Source organism: Suncus etruscus, chromosome 1, assembly GCF_024139225.1.
Source record: "Suncus etruscus isolate mSunEtr1 chromosome 1, mSunEtr1.pri.cur, whole genome shotgun sequence".
In the NCBI taxonomy this organism is placed as follows: domain Eukaryota; kingdom Metazoa; phylum Chordata; class Mammalia; order Eulipotyphla; family Soricidae; genus Suncus; species Suncus etruscus.
The window spans coordinates 5,855,251-5,882,619 of NC_064848.1; the positions used below are offsets into that span (position 1 = coordinate 5,855,251).

Here is a 27,369-nt window from a genome sequence, read left to right on the forward strand (position 1 = left end):
AAGTCAATGTTAATATTCTACTGTTTATTTATTCAGATTTTAGGCCACACCCAGCTATGTTCAGAGTTTATCCTTGGCTCTCTGCTCAGGGATTATTCTTGGCGGGCTCGGGGACCAGATGAGGTATTGTGTTTTATTGTGTGCAAGCCCAGTGCCTTTCATGTTGTACTATCACTCCAACACTTATGTCTATTATGCACTTATTTTCATTTTGCAAAAAGGAATCATCACAACCGCTTTCATAAAATATTTTCCACTTAAACCAATATTTCCCAGAAATATTTTAGCTAGATAGTACCATCTTGGACATGGAAAGTATTATGCTGAGTGAAATGTGACAGAGAGGGATAAAGATAGTATGATTTCACTCAGCTCTGAGATATAAGGAAAATAAAAGTGTGGGAATAATATCCAGAGACAATTGAGATGAAAATTAGGAGGACCAGTCCATGGTTATGATGCTTGACACAAAGAGCAGAGTGCAGTTAGAATAGAGAAGAATCTACTATGAAAGAAACACGCATGGCACCCCTTCTTAACAGCAGTGCAAAGCAGTGCCAAAAAAGAAGAGAGAGAGTGTATGAAATAAAAGGCTGCCCCAGAAGCAGGCAGTGAAGGTATATGGAAGGTAAAAGGGGACTAGGGAGGGTGAGAGGGAAACTACTGACATTGGTGACTGAAAATGTGCACTCGTAAATGTTGTTATGCACTGTATGAATCATGAAAAACTTTATCAGTAAAAAAAAAATCAAAACCCAAAAAAACTGGAGTATAAAAAATAAAAAAAGGGGCTGGAGAGATAGCGTGGAGGTAAGGCGTTTGCCTTGCATGCAGAAGGACAGTCATTCAAATCCCGGCATCCCATATGATCCTGAGTCTGCCAGGAGCGATTTCTGAGCATAGAACCAGGAGTAACCCCTGAGCGCTGCCAGGTGTGACCCAAGAAACAAAAAACAAAAAAACAAAAAACAAAAAAACTAAACAAAAAAGGTAAGATATTGTTGTAAAGAAAATGGAAAGAGATAATGTGTGTTTCCCACAACCAAGCAAATGAGAGGGATTAGGAAGATAGCTTTTTCCAAAGAGTAGATAATCTAAAAGTTGCAATAAAGTTTTCTTTATTTGAATCAGCTCAACTGTGATGTTTCAAACAAGTTTAAAATGAAACTGGACTGCTAAAGCATAATTATTCTGTCTTTGTTCTAATCTTAACTTGTCCAAAATGGATTCAATCACTCTCAAGCCAATATGAAAAATTTAGCAAATAGTGTTTTAAGTACTAAATTGATTAATTCAGACTTTCCTCAAGATAGGGAAATCACTTTTGTTTTAAAAGCTAATATTAAGACTTGATAAATGTCCTGTAATATGCAATTTATAGATGATGGTGATGCTTTAAAAAAGCTAAAAACAATATTGGACATTATGTCAACATATAAATATTGAGACTTTTGTTTTATTTACATAGTTAGGTACAACATTATAAAGCAATATATGTAGGTAATGGTAATAAAAAAAAAAACAGAGAATAAAAAAAATCACCATTTCAGCACTGTTCTACACATGACAGTCTTATCTATAGATAAAATTCTTTCAAGTAACCAGGGCAAAACTTAGTATGAGCACATATTTACCTGACATGAACTGTAAAAACGACTTGTTGCTAATTCTTTTTTTTTTTTTTTTTTTTTTGGTTTTTTTGGGCCACACCGGCGGTGCTCAGGGGTTACTCCTGGCTGTCTGCTCAGAAATAGCTCCTGGCAGGCACGGGGGACCATATGGGACACCGGGATTCGAACCAACCACCTTTGGTCCTGGATCGGCTGCTTGCAAGGCAAATGCCGCTGTGCTATCTCTCTGAGCCCTGTTGCTAATTCTTATTTAAAATATGCCTATTTGGGGCTGGAGCGGTGGCGCAAGCAGTAGGGCATTTGCCTTGCATGCACTAACCTACGACAGACTTCGGTTTGATCCCCTGGTGTCCCATATGGTCCCCCAAGCCAGGAGCAATTCCTGAACGCACAGCCAGGAGTAACCCCTGAGCGTCACCAGGTGAGGCAACCCCCCCCCCCCCCAAAGCCTATCTGAAAAAAAAAAAAAAAAATATGCCTGGGCCCGGAGAGATAGCACAGTGGTGTTTGCCTTGCAAGCAGCCGATCCAGGACCAAAGGTGGTTGATTCGAATCCCGGTGTCCCATATGGTCCCCCATGCCTGCCAGGAGCTATTTCTGAGCAGACAGCCAGGAGTAACCCCTGAGCACCGCCGGGTGTGGCCCCAAACCCAAAAAAACCAAAAAAAAAAAAAATGCCTATTTGCTTCAATTATTTTTATATTAAAAAATTTAAGATAAAATTAATTTTTGTTTTGGGGTCACATCTGGTAGAACTCACGGGATATGGTAAGCCTCATGCAAGGTTAAGAAGGTTAATTTAAACTTTCTTATGCTAAATTCAATTTCCTTTACTCAATAAAATACCTCCAGAAATTACATATATTTAACTCTATCTTCTCAATAACTAGATCTCCAACATTTTTTATGAAAGAACTAAAATGGAAGTGTTGAACCCACTGCAAGATATTCAGAATCAAAAGGGAACCCAATACCTTAAGGAAGCTTCCATTGTGATGCACACTTCACTTGAAATGCACCTGGCTGCAGGTGATCATGCTGGTAAAGAGCATCTTTTCTTCCAGGCTACCATTGAACGTTAGTTCAGAAAAATCTGTAACCAGAAACACAGACCTTAGTTTTCTATCATGAGCACTGCTGAATTTTATAATCAAAAGGTAAAGCTCTACACTACAGTGGGTAAGGTGCTTGCCTTGAATGTGGCTGGCCCAGATTCAATTCCAGGCTCCCCATATGGACCCTTGCATGGCCCCCAGGAGTGACCCCTGAATGCAGAGCCAGGAATAAGCCCTGAGCACTGTCAGGGGCAACCTCCCCCCTTCAAAAAAAAAAAAAAAAAAGATGGTCTAAATCAGTGTTTCACAACAGTTTTCTGAGCATGGCTCCCTTCTAAACTTGTTTCCATCCTGTGGCCCTCCTATCCTTACAGCTGACCCCTGGTCAGCTTACCCCTTGTAATGTGCTGTGATCCCATTTGTCCTATTTTTTTTCCTATACCCATGGAATACACTGAGCACACATTAACCTCAGGTTGAAAATTGCTGGTTTAGGTTGCACCGGTGAAGAGGGATGTTCCTTTTTTATAACTGAAACTCAACTACAAACATGTTGTCATCATGAAGCTTAAATAAAGATATTATTTAAAAGAAAAAAAAAAGATAACTCCTCCAGGGCTGAAACAATAGCACAGGAAAGAAAAAAAAAAAAGAGTGCTCTCTTTGGCAGCACAAATACTAAAATTGGAACAAGACAGAGAAGATTAGCATGGCCCCTGCACAAGGATGACACGTAAATTCATGAAGTGTTTCATATTAAAAAAAAAAAAAAAAAAAGAAATTGTTGGTTTAAATGATGTGCCTTAGACTTAAAAATAATTCATTAGATAGGGGTTATGGTGATAGCATCGCAGAGATGTTTTCCTTGTATGTAGCCAACCCAAGTTCGATTCCTGGCATCCCATTTGGTCCCCGAAGCCTGCCAGGAGTGGTTTCTGAGCACTGAGTCAGGAGTAACCCTCTGGAGAGATAGCACAGTGGTAGGGTGTTTGCCTTGCACACGGACGACCCAAGACAGACCCGGGTTCAATCCCCGGTATCCCATAGGGTCCCCCAAGCCTGCCAGGAGTGATTTCTGCGTGAAGAGCCAGGAGTAACCCCTGAGCGCCACATGTGGCTCAGAAAACCCAAAAAAAAATTTTTTATTAGATATGTCAGCAAGGACAATTCCTTTAGATAGTAAACCCTCTTCACATATTGAAAACATGATTGAACATATTAAAGTAAAAAACATATTTATAAAGGATATTCCCCAGTGGTGCAAGGGACCTACCAGGAGGTACTCCAAGACCATAAATGCCACAGATCAAAACCTTTAAACAGGCATGTGGTCCAGACCTTTGAGCTATCTCCACTGGCCTTACAGAAGACTTAAAATTTTAGCTATTTAAAATTTGGAAGCAGAGGACCAAATAATACAGTAGTGAGTGGTAATACGGTGAGGAAGGCACTTGCCTTACACTCAACTGACCCAGGTTCAATCCCCAGAACTGTATATGATCCTGTAGCCCCCACCAGGAGTAATTCCTGAATGCACAGCCAGGAATAGTACAACAACAGGGATTGACCCCCAAACCAAAAACCAGCTAACAACAACAACAACAAATTGGAACCAGAATGATTTATTTTTTGTGGCTCTTCCACTACAACCAACTATCTTCTTTCTAACGCTAATGTATATTTCAGGAAAATAATGTCTACTTAGGATTTATAATCTTAGGGACAACACACTATTTTATCCCTCTGAAGACTGTCAATTCAAAAATAAATAGTATGGGTTGGAGAGATAGTATATTGAGAACATTTGCCCTGCATGTAGTTGACTTGGGTTTTATCCCTGGGATCCCAATTGGTCACCAGAGCCCATCAGGAGTGATCTCTGAGCAGACCCAAAAGTAAGCCCTGAACACCTCGAAGTGTGGGCCAGAAATGAAAACAAACACAAACATGGGGTCGGGGAGATAGAATAACATGTAGATGGACATGAACTCATGTAGCCAGGGTTCAACTCCTGTGATCCCGTATGGTTCCCCTACACCTGCCAAAAGTAACCTCTGAGCACCATAGGGTGTTGCCAAAATAAAAAAAACAACACCCCCCCCAAACAAACTTGTTGGTGCATTGTTTATTTTCATGAGTTTTTTTGTTTTGTTTTGTTTTGTTTTGTTTTGTTTTGTTGTAAGACCACATCTGGTAATGTTCAGGGCTCATTTTTGGCTCTGCACTCAGGGGACCCCATGGAGTGTTAGGGATCAAACTAGGTCAGTTGCATACAAGGCAAGCCCTACCCATTGTACAATCTCTTTGGCACTCTACTGGGAAAAAGCCTATTTGAATAGCTCACAAACCTTACCAAGTCTGTGTGAATGTAGATGGTCCACAGGTAGACTGTTACTCAGCTGCCAGACGGTTTTTACCTTCTTCTGACCACTGTTTATTTCCACTCTCCATTTCTGTGGCTTCTCTCTAAGAAAGATCATCCAAGTCAAGCTGGGGGATATTCGACCACTTTTTCCTTCAGCTTACCCTTAGTGAAACATTTACAATGACACATACTGAACAGCAGATAAGAGTCAGATTCCACCTTTACACACAGTCATGGGGACTAGCGGAGTGGCTCAAATATGGAGCATAGACCCTGTGTGCTTGAGGCCCTAAACTCCTAAATGGTCCTGGAACCAGCTGGGAGCGGGCCCAGACCCCAGACACCGCTGAGAATCACTCCACAACAGCAACAACTACAGCAAAGCACAGTCAAGAGATAAAGGGAGGGGGCCGGGCGGTGGCGCTAAAGGTAAGGTGCCTGCCTTGCCAGCGCTAGCCTTGGACGGACCGCGGTTCGATCCCCCGGTGTCCCATATGGTCCCCCAAGCCAGGAGCAACTTCTGAGCGCATAGCCAGGAGTAACACCTGAGCGTTACCGGGTGTGGCCCAAAAACCAAAAAAAAAAAAAAAAAAAGAGATAAAGGGAGAGAAGTCAGAAATGAACTGAGAAATACCACGTACAGCAGGAGACCATGAAAGGGGGCATATAATGCAGATCAGGGCTGTAGAGTTGGAAAAGACTCTTTTGAGCAGTATGAGAGGCCATGGATGGTCAGGCAAAAGGACAATGCAGAGGCACAAAGAGACAAGAAGGTGAGTACATGGGCACGACTCTCAACTGAAAAAGACAGTGAGAGGTGGTACATATGGACCAGGATGGCAGCAAGGTGCTGAGCAGTGCCCTTTAAAAGCAGAAAATGAGACAGGAGGAAGTCATGTGGGATCTGAACTCAGGAAGATCAGAGAAGCAGGTAAATTAGGAGAACCTGACCTTCCATATGTACCACACACACACACCGGGTAATAGAACAGGTAATAATGGTACCTGAAAGAAGCAGGGATGGCAAGGGAGACAAGCAGGTTCCAAGGGCAGAGCTTTCCGTTTGAAGGAGGGAGTAAGGAATGGCAAATGACAGACTCAGTTTCTATTGGGGGCCTTAGATGGAGATTAGTGATTGAGAGAAAAGACAGACCCAAGTGTTAGGAAAGGGCTTTCCTTCCTAGACACTGTTGCTTCTGCTGTCATTTTAAAGGTATGAAAAACACGGACCTATAGCTCAGGAACAGAATGGATACATGAGTTATTTCATGATCCAGTTCCCAGAGGAACTGAAGTGTTGGCAGAAAACCCAGAGAAGAGAGAAGAGGGGGAAGTTCTGGTGAACTCACATCTGAGGTGTCAAGGAAACATCTGAAAATGATTCTCAACCAGGAATGTGGTTCCAGTGATACAGCCTATAGCACAGGTTCAAGATCCTGGGATTCATCCCTAGTACTACATGCCCCCGGTACCAAGAAAGAGAAGGAGGAGAAAAAGACAGTGACAACAACTATGCTCAGTCTTGGGAGGGGAACCAGAGAGGTCGAACTCAAAATAAGAAAAAGTACAAATGTTGAATGTTGAACAATCTTTTTAACAATCTCTATATTAAAAGAACAAGAATCAGTGGACTAGCAACTTTCACGAGAAGTCTTCCCAGCTCTAGACCTCCTTCTTTTTTTGAGGGTGGAAGCCACACCTGGCAGTGTACAGGGACACTTCCCAACACACTGCTTTGGGGCACCTCCTGGTGTTTGGGGACCATGCAGGGTCTGTGCAGTAAAGCATGAACTAGTTGATAGAGGCAGCGTCCCACACAGCCCCCTTAGAAGATAATCGGTGGCATCTGTCAAGAAATGTCAAGGGGGTTGATGGGTAAAGAGGGAACTGAAGAATGAGAAGGTATAAGAAGTTTGAAGTCTGCCAGGTGTTGAGGGCAGAGTCAGTGGCCCACCATTTGTGGGCACCTCAATGTCCGTGGAAAGCTGAGTCATCAGTCTCATGCTTCCTCCCAAATCCAAACTCTTCCTTCATTTCTACAGCCACCTTCTTGATGCTCATGTATTTATTAATTCTGATCACTTGCCTCTCCAACTGCCTATTCCTCCCATTCTATTTAAGATGAAATTACAAATGGAGAGAAAGATGAGATACATGAGCCTAATGATCTTAAAGGAGTGTGGAGGAAAGGTCTGTGAAAATGAAGGTGAACTGGATAAGACAAAGAGTCTCCATGAGGGGCCGGAGAGATAGCACAGAGGTAAGGCATTTGCCTTAGAGGCAGAAGGACGGTAGTTCGAATCCCGGCATCTCATATGGACCCCTGAGAGCTGCCGGGTGTGACCCAAAAACCAAAAAAGAAAAAAAAAGTCTCCATGGAACAAACATTGAAACCAATGAGTTAGGACCAGACATGGGATAACAGCCATTAGGTCACTTACTTTTGATATAAATCTTTCACAGCAGTCGGTCTCACGGGTAGCTGAAAGATGTGATGCTCATCCAGAGGATTTTGTTTATAATATTTTATGCATGATCTTCAAAAAAATAAAAAGCAAAAAACCTCTTTTAGAAGAGAATGCCATTTGAAGTTAAAGATTTTCTGGTGATCTAAAGCTCACCAGGGAAACATTTTCTGAGTGCCACTGACACTGGGTAGTGACATAGCCTTAAATGAGGCCGACCCTAGGCAACCTATATGGTCCCCTAAACCAGTCAGGAGTAAACCCCTTTTTATGTTTTGTTTTAGTATTTTGGGGCCACACCCGGTGGCACTCAGGGGTTACTCCTGGCTCTGAGCTCAGAAATCAATCCTGGCAGGCTCGGGGACCATATGGGATGCTGAGGATCGAACTCAGGTCTGTTTTGGGTTGGCCACGTGCAAAGCAAGCGCCTTACCACTGTGCTATCACTCTGGCCCCAGGAATAACCCTTGAGCACCTACTGGATGTAGTTCCAAAACAAAAACCAAACATCAGCAAAAGATGGGCCCGAAGAGATGGCACAGTGGTGTTTGCCTTGCAAGCAGCCGATCCAGGACCAAAGTTGGTTGGTTCGAATCCCGGTGTCCCGTATGGTCCCCCGTGCCTGCCAGGAGCTATTTCTGAGCAGACAGCCAGAAGTAACCCCTGAGCACCGCTGGGTGTGACCCAAAAAGTAAAAAAAAAAAAAAACCATCAGCAAAAGAGTAAATGAAGAACTATAAAAGTAAACAATAGGGGCTGGAGATAGCACAGCGGAGCTTGCCTTGCAAGCAGCCGACTCAGGACCTAAGGTGGTTGGTTCGAATCCCGGCATCCTATATGGTCCCCCGTGCCTGCCAGGAGCAGATAGCCAGGAGTGGCCCCCAAGTACTGCCGGGTGTGACCCAAAAACCAAAAAAAAAAAAAAAAGTAAACAATAAGGGGGCCGGAGAGATAGCATGGAGGTAGGGCATTTGCCTTGCATGCAGAAGGACGATGGTTCTAATACCAGCATCCCATATGGTCCCCTGTGCCTGCCAGGGGCAATTTCAGAGCGCAGTCAGGAATAAATCCCGAGCATTGCCAGGTGACAGCCAAAAACCAAACCCCCCCCAAAAAAGAGTAAACAATAAGTTAACAAAACATCCCACAACAAAACCCAGGTAGTGTTTTCTTTGACAAATAATTTCATGCATCCCTCAAAATTAACAGGCATATTTATCAAACAAAATATATATTAAATTGAGCCTCAGTAAGGGTTAATTAGTTAAACATCAAGAGGTCAGAAAGGTGATGCAAATGTCTGTGCTTTTCAAAGTGTTTGGAATTAGTTAGAATACTTATACCAATGATTTTCTTTTTCTCTCTTTTTTTTTTTTTTTTTTTGGTGGGGGGGGCCCACACCCACACCAGTGATGTTTAGGGGTTAATCTTGGCTCTGCACTCAGGGATCACTCCTAGTAGGCTCAGGGCACCGTTTGGGATGCTGAGGATCGAACCCAGTTTGGCTGAGTACAAGGCAAACACCCTACAAGCTGGGCTTTATTAACTCTAGCTTTTGTTCTAGTTGCAGTTTAGTAGTTCAGGAGGCTGGGTTTTTTAGATGGGTAATTCGGGAATCGAACATAGATCAACTGCATATAAGGCTAATACCCTACCCATTACATTATTGCTTCAGCCCAAGCCCACCAATAATTGTCTTGGTTTATTATTATGACCAACCCCAGCAGTGCTCAGAGACACCTGTGGTGCTAGGGCAGCGGGGAACCAAGGCATCCTGTATGAAAGTAGGTGCTCAGTCCACTGAGCCATCACTCTGGCCTCTCCTAATGATCTTTAGTGGAAAAAATCCTTTTAAGTCTGAAAACAGTAATATTTCATACTTGCCCCTTTACAACTGAGGCAAAATCTGAGTTAGGAAAAAAAAAAAAAAAAAACAACTGGCAGGCTTCTTTCCCTAGAGAAAAAAAAATCCTAGTCTAAAACTTAGAATACACACAGGACAGCAGCAATCTGATGTATAAAGAGGGCTAATCCACACTCATGTTAGTCAGACTGATGATGAAACAGCACTTTACTTTGTTTCGTTTTTCGGTCACACTAGGCAGAGCTAAGGGGTTACTCCTGGCTCTGCTCTCAGTAATCACTGCTGGCAGGGTTCAGGGGACCAGATGGAGTATTGCGGACTGAAGCTGGGCTGGCAGGTTACAAGACAAATGCCCTCCCCGCTGTACTATTATCTAGGCAGCCCCAAAATACAATAATATTTTTTGGTGACTCAATGGTAGAGCACCACCTGCCTTGCAAGCATAAGGCTTTATGTTTCCATCCCTGACATCATCCCAAATCACAAGAGTGATCACCAACATTCCTGCAACCAAGTGCAACCAAGTACCCGGGGTACTGTAAGGGAATTGATGGAAAGGAACAATTTATAAATAAAATTACAGCAATACTACTAACATAGTATCAATATGTAACTTGTGCAGCTACAATCCAGACAGTTAGATTAATTTGGTCCCTATTCATTTAATTTGTTTTGCATGTCACGATTCTATTGGGCTAAGGGGACCATATGAGGTGTCAGGGATTGAATCCATCAGTCATACTCAAAATAAGCACCTTAGCCAACTGTGCTATCACTCTGGTGCCTATTATATTCTTTTGATACAGAAGAATGAAAGATTCAAGCGGTGTTTGCCTTGCAAGCAGCCAACCCAGGACCCAAGATCGTTGGTTCGAATCCCGGAGTCCCATATGGTCCCCCGTGCCTGCCAGGAGCTATTTCTGAGCAGACAGCCAGGAGGAACCCCTGAGCACTGCTGGGTGTGGCCCAAAAACAAACAAACAAACAAACAAAAAAAGAATGAAAGATTCAAAGTCAACCTTGACTCTTCTGAATCAAGTCTTTCCTTCATAAAACATTGATCACAACTGTTCTGCTACTGAAAAATACTAGTTACACTACTTGATAGAACTACATCTTATATCTTAGCTATAATTATTTCAGAAAGGAGATACTTTCACATGATTCAAGAATAAAAATAATACTTGGGGGGTGGAGTGGTGGCACAATGGTAAGGCATTTGCCTAAGTGTGCAGCTGACCTAGGATGGACGGCAGTTCGATCCCACGGTGTCCCATATGGTCCCCCATGCCAGGAGCAATTTTTTTTCTTTTCTTTTCTTTTTTTTTTTTTTTTGGGGGGGGGTCACACCCGGTGGTGCTCAGGGGTTACTCCTGGCTGTCTGCTCAGAAATAGCTCCTGGCAGGCACGGGGGACCATATGGGACACCGGGATTCGAACCAACCACCTTTGGTCCTGGATCAGCTGCTTGCAAGGCAAACACAGCTGTGCTATCTCTCCGGGGCCATTTTTTGGGGGGGGGGGTGGTTTTGGGTCACATCCGGCAGTGCTCAGGGGAAACTCCTGGCTCCATGCTCAGAAATTGCTCCTGGCAAGCACGGGGGACCATATGGGACGCTGGATTCGAACTGCTGACCTTCTGCATGAAAGGCAAATGTCTTACCTCCATGCTATCTTTCCAGCCCAGGAGCAATTTCTAAGCAAATAGCCAGGAGTAACTCCTGAGCATCACCAGGTGTGGCCCAAAAAACAAAACAAAAAAAAAAATGAGAAAAGGATGGAGGGGGGGACTTTTGGTAGACACTGATGAAGGAACTGCTGATGAAACACTATGCCTAAAACTCAATCATGACTAATTCTGGAATTTCACGGTGACCAAATTATAAAAAGTAACATTTAAAAAACACTGATTAAGGTAGGAATAAAACAAATACTGATTAAGGGCCTGGAGTGGTGGCACAAGTGGTAGGGCGTTTGCCTTGCAAACACTCATGTAGAACGGAACATGGTTCAATCCCTGGCATCCCATATACTCCCCTAAGCCAGGAGCGATTTCTGAGTGCATAGCCAGGAGTAACACCTGAGCGTCACTTGGTGTGGCCCCAAAACAAACAAACAAAAAGACCTGATTAAAAAAAATACAGAATTGGGCCTGAGTGATTTCATAATGGCTGACCTGGGACAAGCCCAGGTTTTTATTTATTTTTGGGGGGGGGTTTGGGTCACACCCGGCAGTGCTCAGGGGTTCCTCCTGGCTCTACGCTCAGAAATCACCCCTGGCAGGCACAGGGGACCATATGGGATGTCAGGATTCGAACCACCGTCCTTCTGTATGCAAGGCAAACGCCTCCATGCTATCTCTCTGGCCCTTTAGGTTTGATTTCGATTCCTGGCATCCTATGTGGTCCCTGAGCCTGACAGGGGCCATTTCTGAGCACAGATCCAGGAGGAACCCCTGAGCACTGCTCGATGTGGCCCAAAAACCAAAAAGAAGAAAGGAAGGAAGGGAGAAAGAGAGGGAGGGAGGAAGGAATACTTACTGTGCTAAAGAAAAAAGAAGCTCATGTTGAAGCTGAATGAAAAGCTTGCAACTGACCAATATTTCTACAATATGGTGCAGCTTGCGAACACGATAAACCTGTTCTTGGATATCTACTGATGGGGAAAAGTAATATTCCTAGAATAAAATAAAGCAAACACAACAGGGAATCAAGAAAAACAAGTGGTAAAAATCTGCTGTTCCTATTAGATGATGTTTGATTTGATTTATAGGGATATGAAAACAAAAGATTTACCACCTTTCAATACTTTCCTTCAAAAAAGACTCATCAATAAGATGATGTGTTCATTTTAGGGCTGTAACTGGCTGCACTCAGGAACCATATGTGGTACAAAAGAGCAAATCCAGGCACTTGCAAGCTAAAAACATGCACTCGGCCTGCTAAGAAATTTCTCCCGTCTTCAGGATGCTTAAGTAAACTACCTATTCTCTGGTAAAAACACAACTTCACAACTTCTTCAGTAAGGAGACCCAAGTAGGCAGGAATGGTGCCCATTACCCACCAAGCTCTCCTGAACCCATAAGATGATTATTTACTTCAATTTTCTCATTAGGCAGATAAGAAGTGATCATCTCTAAAATCAGTAAAAATCCAAAGTAGCAAGGAACTGAACTGCAAGTATACTGATCAGCTTCTATTCAGATATTACCAATCAACTGGTAGATCAACCCCAGTAGAAAGGAATTTGAGGGGCTGGAGAGATAGCACAGACGAGAGCGTTTGTCTTGCACACAGTTGATTCAGGATTGATGGTGGTTCGAATCCCGGCACCCAATATGGTCTCCTGAGTCTGCCAGGAGTAATTTCTGAGCACAGAGCCAGGAGTAACCGCTAAGCGCTGCCAGGTATGATACCCCCCCAATAAAAGAGAAAAGGAATCTGACAATTATATCAAAAATCATGAAGTGTTCAGATCTTCTAGTTCTTTTTCTTAAAATACATTAAGGCACACTTGCCTTACATATGGCTGAACAGTCCCTGAAACCACATCCCTGGCTGGTTCTCTGAGCACTGTCAAAAGTGATCCCTGAGCATCGCCAGGAGTAGGCCTGACCCCATCAGGTGTGGTCGAAAAATCAAACCAAAGAACAATGAAAAATTTAGTAGGCAGAATTCTATGATGGTCCCAGGATTCCCAACGCTGGGGTATACATCTCAAAAAAAAAAAAACTCCATCACTTGAGTGATGTCATGCTTATGAATATGATGGGACACTGCTAATTAATCCCCCCACCATGCCAGATCCTCACCCTGCTCTTTCTCTCTGGGCTATCTATCACAGTGTTTGGGCTTACTCTCGGCTCTGCATTCAGGGATCACTCAGTGGCCGGGCTCACTGAACTATATGTGATACTGGCTCAAACTAGTTTGGCCACGTGAAAGGCAAGTGCCCTAATCACTTTAATATTTCTCCAGACCCCCTGTATTTAAAAATTTTTTTAAAGTCACACCTGGCGATGCTTCAAAGGTTACTCCTGGCAGTGCTTGCAAGCACCCTACCTGTCTCAGAGTACCATATGGGACAGCAGAGATTGAACCCAGGTCCATCCTGGGTCAACCATGTCCAAGGCAAATGTTCTACAGCTGCGCTATCACTCTGGACCCACTGGCAGGTTCTTGATGATGGGACTTTAAAACAGGGTCCTTGAATAACAACATTTAACTGAATGTTGGTTGAAAGCATTTCCCCCCCCCTCATCACTGCTTTTTAACAAAATGCTTCTGTTTGAGGACTACTGGCTTAAGCAGGATACAACTGTATGTTAGGATATAACTGTATGCTAGTGTCATAATTCTATATAGGATAAGAAATGACAATGAATGCTCTATTCTTTTTTTCTGTGTTCCTAGAGAGACATAATTAAGAATATTAACTGGGGGCCGGGCGGTGGCGCTGGAGGTAAGGTGCCTGCCTTGCCTGCGCTAGCCTAGGACGGACCTCGGTTCAATCCCCCGGCGTCCCATATGGTCCCCCAAGAAGCCAGGAGCAACTTCTGAGCGCATAGCCAGGAGTAACCCCTGAGCGTCACAGGGTGTGGCCCAAAAACCAAAAAAAAAAAAAAAAAAAAAAGAATATTAACTGTCCAATTTATTTCCTTGGAATCTAAGATAGGGATTACCATACAGCAGGTCTTTTTTTTTTTTTTTTTTTGGTTTTTGGGCCACACCCATTTGATGCTCAGGGGTTACTCCTGGCTATGTGCTCAGAAGTCGCTCCCGGCTTGGGGGACCATATGGTATGGGACACCGGGGGATCGAACCTCGGTCCGTCCTACGCTAGCGCAGGCAAGGCAGGCACCTTACCTCTAGCGCCACCGCCCGGCCCCACAGCAGGTCTTTAATATATGTATATGCATAAAGATTAAAGAGAAATCAAATATACTCACCAAGTGATTCATAGAGGCAAGTTCCTGACCTATGAAGAAAAAATAATATATGCAAATTTAAGTATTGTCTATTACTTGTAGAGAAATCTAAGAAATAATTTTCATAGTTTTTATGTAAATAGATGCTTGGGACTGGATAAACATGTTAAATCTATACAAAAGATACCTCTGGAGTTCAGAGTCACAATTGGGGATGGGGTTGATAGTGGGGGGTGGTATGTGTGTGTAGTGGGTAAGGTGGTTGCTTTGAATGCTGCCAACCCAATTTGAATCCTCAGTGCCTCATATGGCCCCCAAGCTCCACTAGAAGTGATCCCTGAGCAGAGAGACAAACGCTCTAAGCATTGCCAGGTGTGGCCCTAACACAACTTTCTTATTTAGAAAGACCTTATAAAAACTAAAAATGTTTGAACTGAGAGCAAATAAAAAGTAGTTATTTTTATTGAGGAAAAACTGAGGTCCAGAGATTTAAGATTCTGCTTCACAGAAAACCAGGAGCAAAACCAAAACTATAATGATTAGGTACAAAAGAAAAGATAAAACCAGGAATGGTGTTTGCCTTGCATGCAGCCAACCAGATTGGATTCCTGGTACCACTTAATGGTCTCCTGCGCCTTCCAGAAGTGATTCCTCAGCTCAGAATCAGGAGTAAAGCCCTGAGCACTATCAGATGTGGTTAAAAACAAGAAAAACAGAGGATTTCTATGGTTGACAAGTATAATGTCCTTTCTTGAACAGATAAAAAGACTCACCTATGAAGAAACTGATATAATCCTTTTTTAGTTTGTCTAGACCAATTTCCAAAAGCATCTGCACAGGAATGGTTCCAGTGAGAGAAACTGTGGCCATGGTTCCATGATAAGACTGATGAGTGAGCTTACTTAGCAAACTGTTACTCCCACCATGAAGCTGCAAATCAAATTATAAAAAACACATTGTAAATAAACAAATGTTTATTTAAAAAAAGAGAAGAAAGGGGCCGGCGAGGTGGCGCTTGAGGTAAGGTATCTGCCTTGCAAGCGCTAGCCCAGGAAAGATCGCGACCGTGGTTCGATCCCCCGGCGTCCCATATGGTCCCCCCAAGCCAGGGGCAATTTCTGAACCCTTAGCCAGGAGTAACCCCTGAGCATCAGATGGGTGTGGCCCGAAAAACCAAAAAAAAAAAAAAAAAGAAGAAAATGTATTATGAAACAAGCCAAAAAATTATATTCAGTCCTTGATAACCATAGATCACTTAAATAGCCCAAATTACAAACACTTTGCATCACTCCGAGAGCTAAGCCCAAAGCAACTCCAAAAGATTGTGACAAAAATACAGCCTTGTGCCCGGAGTGATAGCTCAGTGATAGGGCGTTTGTCTTGCATGTGGCTGACCCAGGACAAACCTCAGTTCGATCCCCACCCACCCCATGCTATTTTCTTTGCTCTGAATGACTGCATTACACTTGGGGGGGGGCACTGCTGGGAATCAAACCGAGCACCCCACATGCAAGCCTGTGTTCTGCTCAATTCACATCATCCCAGACCCATTATTTTATATTAAGCATTTGCCACATCGTCTGTCAGCACCATGTTAGTAACTAGTACATATACCATTATATAATTTACTTAGTTATTCCATTAATAATGAAAGTTAGTCATTTACATTTCTTGCCGCTATATAATGAGGCTTGTAATGACTATTCTAGGACAGATTTGCCATAGTTGACAATACTCTATGAATTCCAGGAATGCATCTAGATACATATTTTTGTGTATTAGCTTAGGTTGATTATCAAAGTGCTTTGAGGATCTCAATACAGTATCACAAGTGTTTTCTGGAATTTATTCTGATTTATCCTCTCATTGGTAGTATATGAAAATGACCATAGTCATTGTAAAAATTATGGTTATTAGTAGTGTATAAGCGTTTCATTATGTGTTAAGAACATTACATGTATTTGAGCCTGAAGCACTGAGGTAGATATGCATTATTCCTACCTCTACCTTACAGATGAGGAACTCATGTAAGGTTATACAGGTGAGGCTAAACTTAAAACTTAAGTGCCACCGAACATTCTTAGCTAACTACCTACCCATGGATGGATGTCACCACGCTGGAGACTCTGGATGACCAATGTAAAACACTTCACCAAGTCTTGATATGAAATCACACCTTGGAAAAGAAGTCAGTCCAACATTATTTTCAAGGTATTTCTGCAGATTCAATCTGTCATCAATATTAAGAATAGAAAAATAATGGAAAGAGAAAATCTGCACTTTATGACTAGAGGAAAGGTCAAGAAATTAATGGGGAAAAGATTGAAAGTGGTTCTAAGAAATAAAACTTACTGCCACAAAGTAACAGAAAATAGTAAGTTTATGTTTTTGATTTATAAGTAATTAGTTTTAGGGTTGAGGCTATAGCTCTGTGGTAGAACAACTGCCTTCCATCAGTGAAATCCTGGGCTCAAGGCCCTGCACCACTCCAAAATAATTCAATTTTTATTTAATATAAGCATACTATATACCCATGAAATAATCCCAGACAGTCAGGATTCACTTGGCAGTTAGCAGCAAAAGCCTAGATGGCATTTAAACCCACCCAGTAATCTGCCAGCCCTCTTAGCACAACTCTGGAGCAGAAAGTACCAATACATTATTAGAAATGAATCTGATGAAACAGGAATAGGAATAGACTCCAGCAGAAAACATGTAGCACACGCCATTTCCAAAGGACTCGGGGATAAAAACAAGAGACATTATCTTTTAGTATGACAATGGATACCTACTACTGCTCATTCTACACCACAGCTGCTCAGCAAAGTCCAGGTCCCCCCGCTCAGTGAAAAAGCACTGGACAGATTGGTCGATGACAGTATTGTTGGGCTTCTCTGTCTGAATAAGAAGAATGTGCCAAAAAAAAAAAAAAAAGGCAAGTTTTTAACAAAGAAACTTTTAAATACCACTCTGAAAGCCACCAGGCAAGTACCGGGAAAGGGCATTTGCCAAGTTCACTCTCTACAACACATAGGACTGGTCCCCAAGTCCGCCAGTAGTTGCAGGTAGGAGTGAGTCCCGAGTACTGCCAGGTGTGCCCCAAACAAAAGAAAACAGCCCACCTTAATGCTGCTGAGAAAACTGGATTCTTGAATACCAAGAAGGAGGTGAATGAGTTTTCTACTACCTCATTCACTGACTAACACAAATCAATAGGCAGAGCAAAATTAAACCCAAAAAACTGTTCTCATTTTATGCCTTCAAATAGGCCTTCAGTAAGATGCAGAAATATCTAATTACATGGGGGAGGGATGTTCACAGTGGAGGTGGTGCTAAAACTCAATCATGAATAGCTCTGTAAATCATGGTCTCTTAATAAATTCAAAATTAAAGAAAGGAAAAACCCATCTAATTACCCTCCTCTGCTTCCCTCTCTTTCAGTGGTGAGTAGAAGATGAATTCCTGCCTATAATGCTCACAAATCTGACTATTCCATGACTGGGACTGTGCCTATATGTTGTGAGTTTTTTGTTTGTTCTAGAGGGTGAGTTTGTTTTTGTTTTGGGTCACAACTGGTAACACTCAGGGGTTATTCCTAACTCTGTGCTTGCAAGCTATTAGGGGATATTAGGGATCGAACCCAGAATGCACCTGTGCAAAGCAAGTGTCCTACCTGCTATACTATTGCTCTTGCCCCTTTGGGTTATTTGGGACAATAAGGTTCCACCCTCAGCAGGCTCTAGAGACACAAAGGGCTACTCTTGGTAATGCTCAGCCTGGTGGTATATGCCTGAGTGCATTGCTGGGAGTGCAGGGAACAGTATTAGGGGAATATGCAACATGAGGGATCAAACCTTGGGCATGTGTTCTTACCATTCAGGCATTTCCCCTGGCCTTGGCACACACCTGTGCAGGATGGCTGGGCACTGCCTATGGTACCAGATATCACTGACAGCACAACTGCCACATTCGTGATGAATAGCAATGGGAATTAAACTCAGTGGCATGCTTGCAAACTTGATTATTTTGTCATTGAGACTCCTTACCTTCCCCATGTTCACATTTGTCAAATGACAACCTCTTGGAGCTTGAGAGATAGCACAGTGGGTAGGGCATTTTGCCTTACATTCAGATGATCCTGATTCAATCCCTGGCACCCCATATGGTCTCCTAAGCCCTACCAGCTCCTAACTGCAGAGTCAAGAGCAAGCTCTGAGCACTGCTGGGTATCACCCAAAAACTTAAAAAAAATATTACCACCTCTTTAGCTTAATTTAATAATATCATCTATGGCATGTTAACATAAAACCTCATAGTATATTAGTCTATCATAAAAACAAGTTATAGCATATCAACACACCATTTTTCTTCTCTGCTTATAGTTAATATATATGAATGTCCTATTTTCTATGAAAGCAAGCATGACATTAAAGCCCAATAAATAACTACCTGTAAAATGTAGCCATGGTGGTATTAAATGCCTCTGAGATAATAATGATATAAAATCATGGCACTAGATCTATAGACACAGCTCAAAGGGCTGAAGCATAAGCACCAGGCCTGATCTCTAAATTCAATCTTTAGCACTGCACGGTCGAGTAGCACCAGGAGTGGCCCTGGAGGCTCCATGAACTAAACAAGCCCCATGACACTTATACTTCTGGAGAGCCTCCAGCAAAAACAAAACAAATAAAAAACAGGTGGTACAACCAGATTTTAAAAGCTTTCTCATTTCTGAGAATATTCACTTACCTGGGTGTCTGTTTTTGGAGATTCAGCAAATTCATCTTGTTTAATTAAATCTAGAAAGTAGCAAAAGCTTATTAACTCAAGATTGCCTTTTTAAAAAGAACATCATTCTGTCTTGCAAATTATTCTCATTCTCCTCCTGTCTCCAAATGGAGATACAGAACAAAGGAAGCAGAGTGGGATTTTAGGAAGTTGAACCCCTTCAATTGTGGCCACATAGAAGCAACAGAGAGGGCTGTGAGAACGGACAAGGGGACAGTAAAAGCCCTGACACCACTGTGTTGGGTACATGGCAGTGTGCAAATAGCCCAGTGACCTTCCTCTTTTCCAACAATCTTGAAGTTGTGGTACATAACATGTAAATTAATGTAATTAGTTCTATTTTTGTTTTTGGCCCACACTTGGCCATGCTCAGGGGTTATTCTTGGCTCTGCACTCAGAAATAGCTCCTGGCAGGCTCAGGGGACCATATGGAATGCCAGGAACTGAACTCAGGTTTGTTCCAGGTTGTTGTGTACAAGATAAATGCCTTACCATTGTGCTATCACTCTGGCCCCTGTGATTAGTTCTTAAAACAACTTGGATCATCACCGTTAGCAACTCAGGGTCCTCCCACTGGTGACAGACTTCACAGTCCTTAGACAGTAAGGACCCAACTATGAGCCAGAGAGATGGTCAACACTTAGACAGGACTTGGGTTTGATCCCCAGCACTCTGTATGGCCCTGCTAGAAGTGATCCTGAAGCACAGAGCTAGGAGAAAGCCCTGGGTACTACCAAAAGAGAAAATATCCATTTAAAAGAATATCAAGGGGTCGGAGAGATTGCACGTCAAGAGGACATTTGCCTAGCACACAGTCAACCCAGGACAGAGAGTGGTTCGAATCCCAGCATCCCATATGGTCTCCAGAGCCTACCAGGAGCAGTGATTTCTGAGTGCAGAGCCAGGAGTAACCCCTGAGTGCTAGTGGGTGTGACCCAAAAACAAAAATAAAAGAATACCAAATCTAAAAAGATAAGCTGTATTTAAACAGTTCAGTATAAACTCCAACTTGAAAAAGCAGTATGTGAACATGAGTTACAAAATACTCACCATTCAGAAACTCCTGCACGAGGTCAACAGCAGGCTTTGCCTTAAGGGGCTCCGGCCATTCAGTTACTCCAGTCCTCAGACCATCAGCCAAAACCTACGAAAGATTCAAAGACAAAAACAAACCACAAACCACTCAAAAGATAATTAGAAGGCACACAGTAAAAAAAAAAAAAAAAAAAAGAAGAAGAAGAAGAATATAAGAATAGCAATCGATATACTATTTCTTGAATGTAAAATCACATGATCACATGCCAGGAACAGTTTGCATTGCATATGGTCTGAGTTATTCTCATGAAATCCCTGAAGTTAGTAATACTCTCATCCCCATTTGACTGAGGCCAAAATGTCACTAGCTCAGTCTCACAAGATTAGTAACTGACAGTGCAAAGATGCATACCAGCAACGTGATGCCAGAGAGAGCATGCAATATCCAATACACCAATATCCAAGGACCACAGAGGACTCTAGACTAAAGAGCCTGACCTGCAGTTGATGTGATTTCAGCTAAGAAAGAGTGAAAGACCTATATATATGTATATATAATATCTACACCAGAGTAAGGAACAGGGGTAAAAACAGGATAAAATAGCCAAAGGAATAAAGTGAAATAATATTCTAGTGGGGAGTTGGCATATGTAGAGCTAGAAAGGTGTGTGAAATAAAAAGTGGGATGATTCCAACCAGGAACTAAGTGGAAATAAGATTAGAAGAATTAGACCAGTGTAATAGTAAAAAAAATAGGGAGCCTACTCTTGCAAGAAGCTGACCTGGGTTTGAGCCTCATAATCCCATATGGTTTTCCATCACCACCAAAAAGTGAACCCCGAGTGCAGAGCTAGGAGTAACTCCTGAGCACCACTATATGTCTGTCTTTCTGTCTCTCACACACAAATAAAGATTAGAGGAAATAGGGGCTAAATATGAAGAGTGATCTTAAAATGTAAATTTTAAAAACTTGAGGTAGAAAGAACAACAGGACTATTAGTTTATTATTCCTTTTTTTGTTTTGTTTTTTTTTTAGTTTTTGGGCCACACCCGGCAGTGCTCAGGGGTTACTCCTGGCTGTCTGCTCAGAAATAGCTCCTGGAAGGCATGGGGGACCATATGGAATACCGGGATTCGAACCAACCACCTTTGGTCCTGGATCAGCTGCTTGCAAGGCAAACGCTGCTGTGCTCTCTCTCCGGGCCCTAGTTTATTATTCCTATCAGAGAGGGCCAGAGCACTAGGACAGCAGGTAAGATGCCTGCCTTGCATGTGGCTGACCAGGGTTTGACCCCCAGCATTCCATACTCCAAGTACGGAAGGATAAGCCCAGGAGCCACAGGATATGGCCAGAAAAAAAAAAAAAAAAAAAAACCAGAACAAAACTAAGACACAACAGGAGTGGAGAGAAAGTACAGTAGGTATGGTGCTTGCTTACAGTTTAAGCTCAGGTACCACCTGAGCACCACCAAGAGTGACTCCTGAGCACAGAGCCAGGAATGAGTGCTGGTTACACCAGATGTAGCCCAAAAACAAAAATAAAATCCCTAATACTAAAAAGCAGATTATATGTATTTGAAATAAATATAAAAGCTGGCCTGCCTGGAAAGAGGGAAATTCATCACATAAATTAAAAATGAACAAAAAAATAAACCCTCAAAAAACACATTCCAGACAAAAAAGGCAAAATTAACACTTCCTTTTAATTATAAGGATAACCACCACTGCCCAAATTGCCAAGTGAATGTACTTTTTTTTTTTTTTTGGTTTTTGGGCCACACCCGGCGGTGCTCAGGGGTTACTCCTGGCTGTCTGCTCAGAAATAGCTCCTGGCAGGCACGGGGGACCATATGGGACACCGGGATTCGAACCAACCACCTTTGGTCCTGGATCGGCTGCTTGCAAGGCAAACACCGCTGTGCTATCTCTCCGGGCCCCAAGTGAATGTACTTAACGGATGCATAACATTTGGAATAAATTTTTGAAGAACACAAAACTACATAACAATGGTATTAACAAGTAGTGTCACGAAAACAGAAGACGTAATACAAATTCCAGGATACTTACAAGGAGAAATTTCAGTTCTCGGTAGAGATTATCCAAAGGCCCTCCAGACTCTCCTGATTCCACTTTAATATTCTAGAAAGTTCCCAAAATCAGTTTTGCTTTCAATGGAAAATCAGTTATTTGAATTTCAACATCCCTCATATAAATATACATGGCATGAAACACTAGTAAATAAAAAAGTTGGTAAAGGGTATTGTATATTGTATGACTTTAACTGTGGAAAAAACACCAAATGTATTATGAACAATCTTATAGCCATGCTGTTTAAATAAAGTAATTAATAAAAGAAAATTATATATAAAAAAACAGAAAAGGAAAAAAAAACAATAACAACAACAAATTAATTTGTGCTTTTTTTTTTTTTTTAAAAAGTAGAGCAATGCTGCATATAAACACCTCATCTAAGGTACCTTCCTGGTATAGTACCACAATCTGCCCCTTTCTGAAATTTAATCTATGTGGAACAACTTCTTTCCTTACATGGATTCCTGGACTGGAGTGATAGGACAGCAGATAGGGCTCTTGCTTGTATTCAGCATGCCAAGTTCAATCCTCAGCATCCCATAAGATCCTTCAATTCCCACAAGGAATAATTCCTAATTGCAGAACCAGGAGTAAGCCCTGAATACTGCCAAGTGTGGCCCCCAAACAACAAACATCCTTACACAGATTCCTTTCTCAGTGAATTTCTGAGAGGACAGGTAGAAGAAATAAAATACAAAAAAATCACAGCTTAAGAAACAGCAGGATTCAAGAAAAGAAAAAACAAAAAAAAAACAAAACTTACACTGTCTCTCACTATGAATTAACATTTCCTAAGGGATAAAAAAAATTCACTGGACTTCTAACTATCCAACAATGAATGCCAGCTCACAACACACAAAATGTATTTTTAAAAGGAGGATGGAGTTGGTGATAGAAGGAAAAAAATGCTACTATATGCAAATTCATCCTGGGAGGGTGTGTGGAGAAAACATTGAGAATAGAATTGCTGGGGCCGGGCGGTGGCGCTAGAGGTAAGGTGCCTGCCTTGCCTGCGCTAGCCTTGGATGGACAGCGGTTCGATCCCCCGGTTTCCCATATGGTCCCCCAGGCCAGGAGCGACTTCTGTGCGCATAGCCAGGAGTAACACCTGAGTGTTGGGTGTGGCCCAAAAACCAAAAAAAAAAAAAAGAGAGAGAATAGAATTGCTGGGGCTGGAGTGGTGGCACTAGAGGTAAGGCCTTGCAAGTGCTAGCTAGCCTAGGACGGACTGAGGTTCTGATCCCCCGGCTTCCCATAAGATCCCCCAAGCCAGCAATGATTTCTGAGCTAATAGCCAGGAGTAACCCCTGAGCGTCAAACGGGTGTGGCCCCAAAAACAAACAACAACAAAAGAATATAATTGCTGGGGCCAAAGAGATAGCCCAGCGGTAGGGCGGTTGCCTTGAACACAGCTGACCCGGGATAGACCTGGGTTCAACTCCCGGCATCCCATAAGTCCCCCCAGAGCCCGCTAGGAGCAATTTCTGAGCATAGAGCCAAGAGTAATCTCTGAGTGCTGCCGGGTATGACCCAAAAACAACAAAACAAGAATATAATTACTGGGCTGCAGCATTAGTGCAGTAGGTAGGGCACTTGCCTTGTGAGTGATCCCCAGCACCCCCTATCCCTGAGCCCGCAATGAGTGATCCCTGAGTGTAGAGCCAGGCACTAATCCCTGAGCATTGCTGGGTATGGCCCCAAAATAAAACAAAACAACCAAAAAGAATTATCATGGGATTACAATTATCTGGAATGCCATGTCCATAGGGAACAAGATACATCTGTGCGTACATTTAAATTAAATACCAGGGGCTAGAGTGACAAGCACAGCAGGTAGGGTGTTTGCCTCGCCTTGAACACGATGACCTGGGTTCAATCCCTGGCATCTCATGATCCCCTAAACTTGCCAGGAGCATAGATCCAGGAGTAACCCCTGAGCACCACTGGGTATGGCCCCCAAAACGAACAAAAATAAAAATTAAAGTCCAAGGACTGAGAATGCAGATCAAATAGTAAAACACAAGCCTGACATTGAAGTACAGATCTCAGAGAAAACAGAGTTCACTCATACCACAGTTGCATTTGAAGAGAGTGGAGGAACCTGAAAAATCTCATCTACAGGACTCCAGCAAATGTCCAAAGTGATCATTGACTGTGATGAGGCCACACAGTCATCTACAACAGTGGGCTTGAAGAGTTCATACTGGGCAAAACCCTTGGTTGACACCTGCAGAGGATGTGGGCAGACAGTTAGCTGTGCCTTCACAAATTACAAAACCTGTTCTCATTTTATTTTCCAGAAGGAAAAGAAAGGTTGCCATACTCTTACCCCAAATGGAAAAAAAATACAAATTGCTTTTAATTACCACGATTAGCTAAGAGAAACTGGAGAGACAGCACTGGCACTAAGGCTTTTATTTGCCTTGCATGTGGTCAGCCGCTATTCAATCACAGTACCACGTGTGGCCTCTGAGCACTAGGATCACCTGAGCAGAATGGCAGGAACAGTCCTTGAGCACCACAGATGTGCCCCATGTACCCCACCAAATTAATTAAGCAGAAACAACATATATTTTAGTCATTAGTTGATATGAAGATAACTATACCAGGGAACCAGGGAGCCAGAGCTATAGCACAGGGGGTAGGGCATTTGCTTGCACACAGCTGAACCAGGAATGACCCAAGTTTGGTTCCCAGAATCTGCCAGGAATGATTTCTGAGCACAAAGCCGGGAGTAACCTCCAAGTGCTGCTGGGAGAGAAGGAGGGAGGGGGCGAAGGGAGAGAGGGAAGAAAGGAAGGAAAAAGGAAGGAAGATTGATAGATGATAGATATAGATAGATTATAGATAGGTAGGTAGATAACTACACAGGGGCCAGAGAAACAGTCTAGTGGAGAGGGAACTTGGCTCAGGTTTAATCCTCATTCAATATGGTTCCCTGAATCCTGCCAGGAGTAACCCCTGACCCAAAGCACTGCTGAGTGGACCAAAGCTAAAAAAATTAAATAAGTGAAAAAAAAAAAAGAAGAAGAAAAGATGGCCCAGCATCCCATATGGTTCCCTGAGCCTACCAGGAGTAATTTCTGAGTACAGAGCCAGAAGTAAGCCCTGAGCGTTGCCGTTGTGGCCCAAAAACAACAACAACAACAAAAGGGGCCGGAGCAATAGAACAGCGGATAGGGTGCTTTCCTTGCACTCACTCGACCTGAGTTCGGTCACCCGCATCCCACATGGTCCCCTGAACATAGCTAGGAATAGTCCCTGAGCATCGCCAGGTGTGGTTAAAAAAAGACCAAAAAAAAAAAAAACAAAAAAAAAACAAAAAAAAACAAAAAAGAAAAAAGTAAAAGAAAAAGAAGAGAAGGGATAACAAAACAAATAAAGAAAAGAAACACATTTTTTTGTTTGTTTTTTTGGGCCACAACCGGTGACACTCAGGGGTTACTCCTGGCTATTCACTCAGAAATGGCTCCTGGCTTGGGTGACCATATGGGATGCCCAGGATCAAACCAGGTCTGTCCAGATCACCCGCAAGCAAGGCAAATACCCTACTTGTGATAGTATAGAAAAATACATAGCCATATCAGCAGTGAAAGAAAGCTCAACTACGGAAGGCAAACAGGTGGAGGATCTGCTGAAACAGCAGGAGGAAACACTTACTGTGGATGAGTGATGTCTTTTCTTGTGTAAATTTTTTAAGTCTTCAAGATTCACATTGTTTTTATCAGCTATAGAGCATGAAAGGAACAACAACAACAAAAAACCTAAGTACATTCCAAAATAACATTTAGAGCTAGAAAATTTAAATACCTACAACTCACCACTAATAATAGTTAAAAATTTAAAACACAGGGCCAGGAGCAAAAGCACAATAGGTAGGGCAATTATTTGCCTTGCAAGAGGACACTTTAGGTTTGATCCCCATGCCACAGGATCTCCCCAAACGCTGCCCGAAGTGATCTCTCAGCACAAAGCCAGGAATAAGCACTGAGCATGTAGTCAAAATTAAAAGTCAATAAAAATAAGACAAAAATATTTAAATAACGGAAAAAAGTGCTTATGAAAGAATAAAAGTGGAATCATGGTAAATACTACCACCCAAATTTTAAGTGCCTACTACTATAATAGAATATACAGCATATTGATATTATCATTATATTCAATTTTCATTTATGGTGAAAATTTCTGAAGACACAAATCAAATTAAACCCCCCAAAAAATCATAAATTCGGGGCCGGGCGGTGGCGCTAAAGGTAAGGTGCCTGCCTTACCTGCGCTACCCTAGGACGGACCACGGTTCGATCCCCCGGCGTCCCATATGGTCCCCCAAGCCAGGAGCGACTTCTGAGCGCATAGCCAGGAGTAACCCCTGAGCGTCACCGGGTGTGGCCCAAAAACCAAAAAAAAAAAAAAAAAAAAAAAAAAAAAAAAAAAAATCATAAATTCCTGGACAAACTTTTTTTTTTTTAGTGTGGCAAGAGACACCCAGGAATGCTCTGGGGTTACTCCTAGCTCTGCATTAAAGAATTACTCCTGGCAATATTCAGGATACTGAGGACTGAACCCAGGTGCGCTGTGTGCAAGGTAAGTGCCCTACCTGCTGTATTCCAGACTCCTCTTGCCTAAACTTTTGAGGTCCATTTCTGATGCTTCTGGAGTTATCTGGAATATCTAACTGCTCCATCCCACCCCTGTGTAAACTGACCCTGAGACCTAGCTGCTTGAGGGAGGGTCTTTTCAAAGCTGTCTGCACTTTTGCAGAATCCTTTCAAAGCTGCTAGTACTCAAAAGGGAGGGCCTTTCAAAAGCAGCACCTGCAGGGGAAGATATTTGAAAAGTAACCTGTACTCACAGGCATTATGGACTCGAAAAACCTTGGTCACCTGCCCATAAGGCATTCGAGAAAAAAGGGATGTAGCATAAATATTATCTGAGATATAACTTCAACTAACATACTGAAAACTTTTCTTAGAGCCTCTCTTAAATATTACTAAGATTTATATAAACAGACCTTACTAGGAACATTTGTATAGATTCAAGTATTCTTTAGTCTTACAGAATAATTACCACTCTCAAATCTAACTCTGCTGTTAGCCTAGGTGCAGTCATATCAAGAGATAATATTTCAGGCCCCAGTTCAGAATG

At 42.5% G+C, this 27,369-nt stretch overlaps 1 protein-coding gene and 1 non-coding gene across 2 annotated transcripts in view; one reads left to right on the forward strand and one right to left on the reverse strand.

Annotated features, from left to right (window-relative positions):
• Positions 1 to 2,635: 2,635 nt before the first annotated feature.
• ZWILCH (zwilch kinetochore protein) overlaps positions 2,636 to 27,369 on the reverse strand; it is a 35,381-nt gene continuing 10,647 nt past the window's right edge. Inside the window, exons 6-18 of the mRNA XM_049777896.1 lie at positions 25,885 to 25,952; positions 24,296 to 24,451; positions 22,201 to 22,272; positions 20,149 to 20,242; positions 19,060 to 19,109; positions 17,100 to 17,205; positions 16,404 to 16,483; positions 15,081 to 15,237; positions 14,329 to 14,357; positions 11,921 to 12,057; positions 7,493 to 7,588; positions 5,040 to 5,152; positions 2,636 to 2,724 (exon numbers count right to left, since the gene is read on the reverse strand). Coding sequence (XP_049633853.1) covers positions 2,636 to 2,724; positions 5,040 to 5,152; positions 7,493 to 7,588; positions 11,921 to 12,057; positions 14,329 to 14,357; positions 15,081 to 15,237; positions 16,404 to 16,483; positions 17,100 to 17,205; positions 19,060 to 19,109; positions 20,149 to 20,242; positions 22,201 to 22,272; positions 24,296 to 24,451; positions 25,885 to 25,952 — 1,247 coding nt within the window. The remainder of the gene's footprint in view (positions 2,725 to 5,039; positions 5,153 to 7,492; positions 7,589 to 11,920; positions 12,058 to 14,328; positions 14,358 to 15,080; positions 15,238 to 16,403; positions 16,484 to 17,099; positions 17,206 to 19,059; positions 19,110 to 20,148; positions 20,243 to 22,200; positions 22,273 to 24,295; positions 24,452 to 25,884; positions 25,953 to 27,369) is intronic.
• On the forward strand, positions 3,341 to 3,447 carry LOC126025771 (U6 spliceosomal RNA). Its single transcript, XR_007501521.1, has one exon. It is a non-coding gene; the product is annotated as a U6 spliceosomal RNA (small nuclear RNA).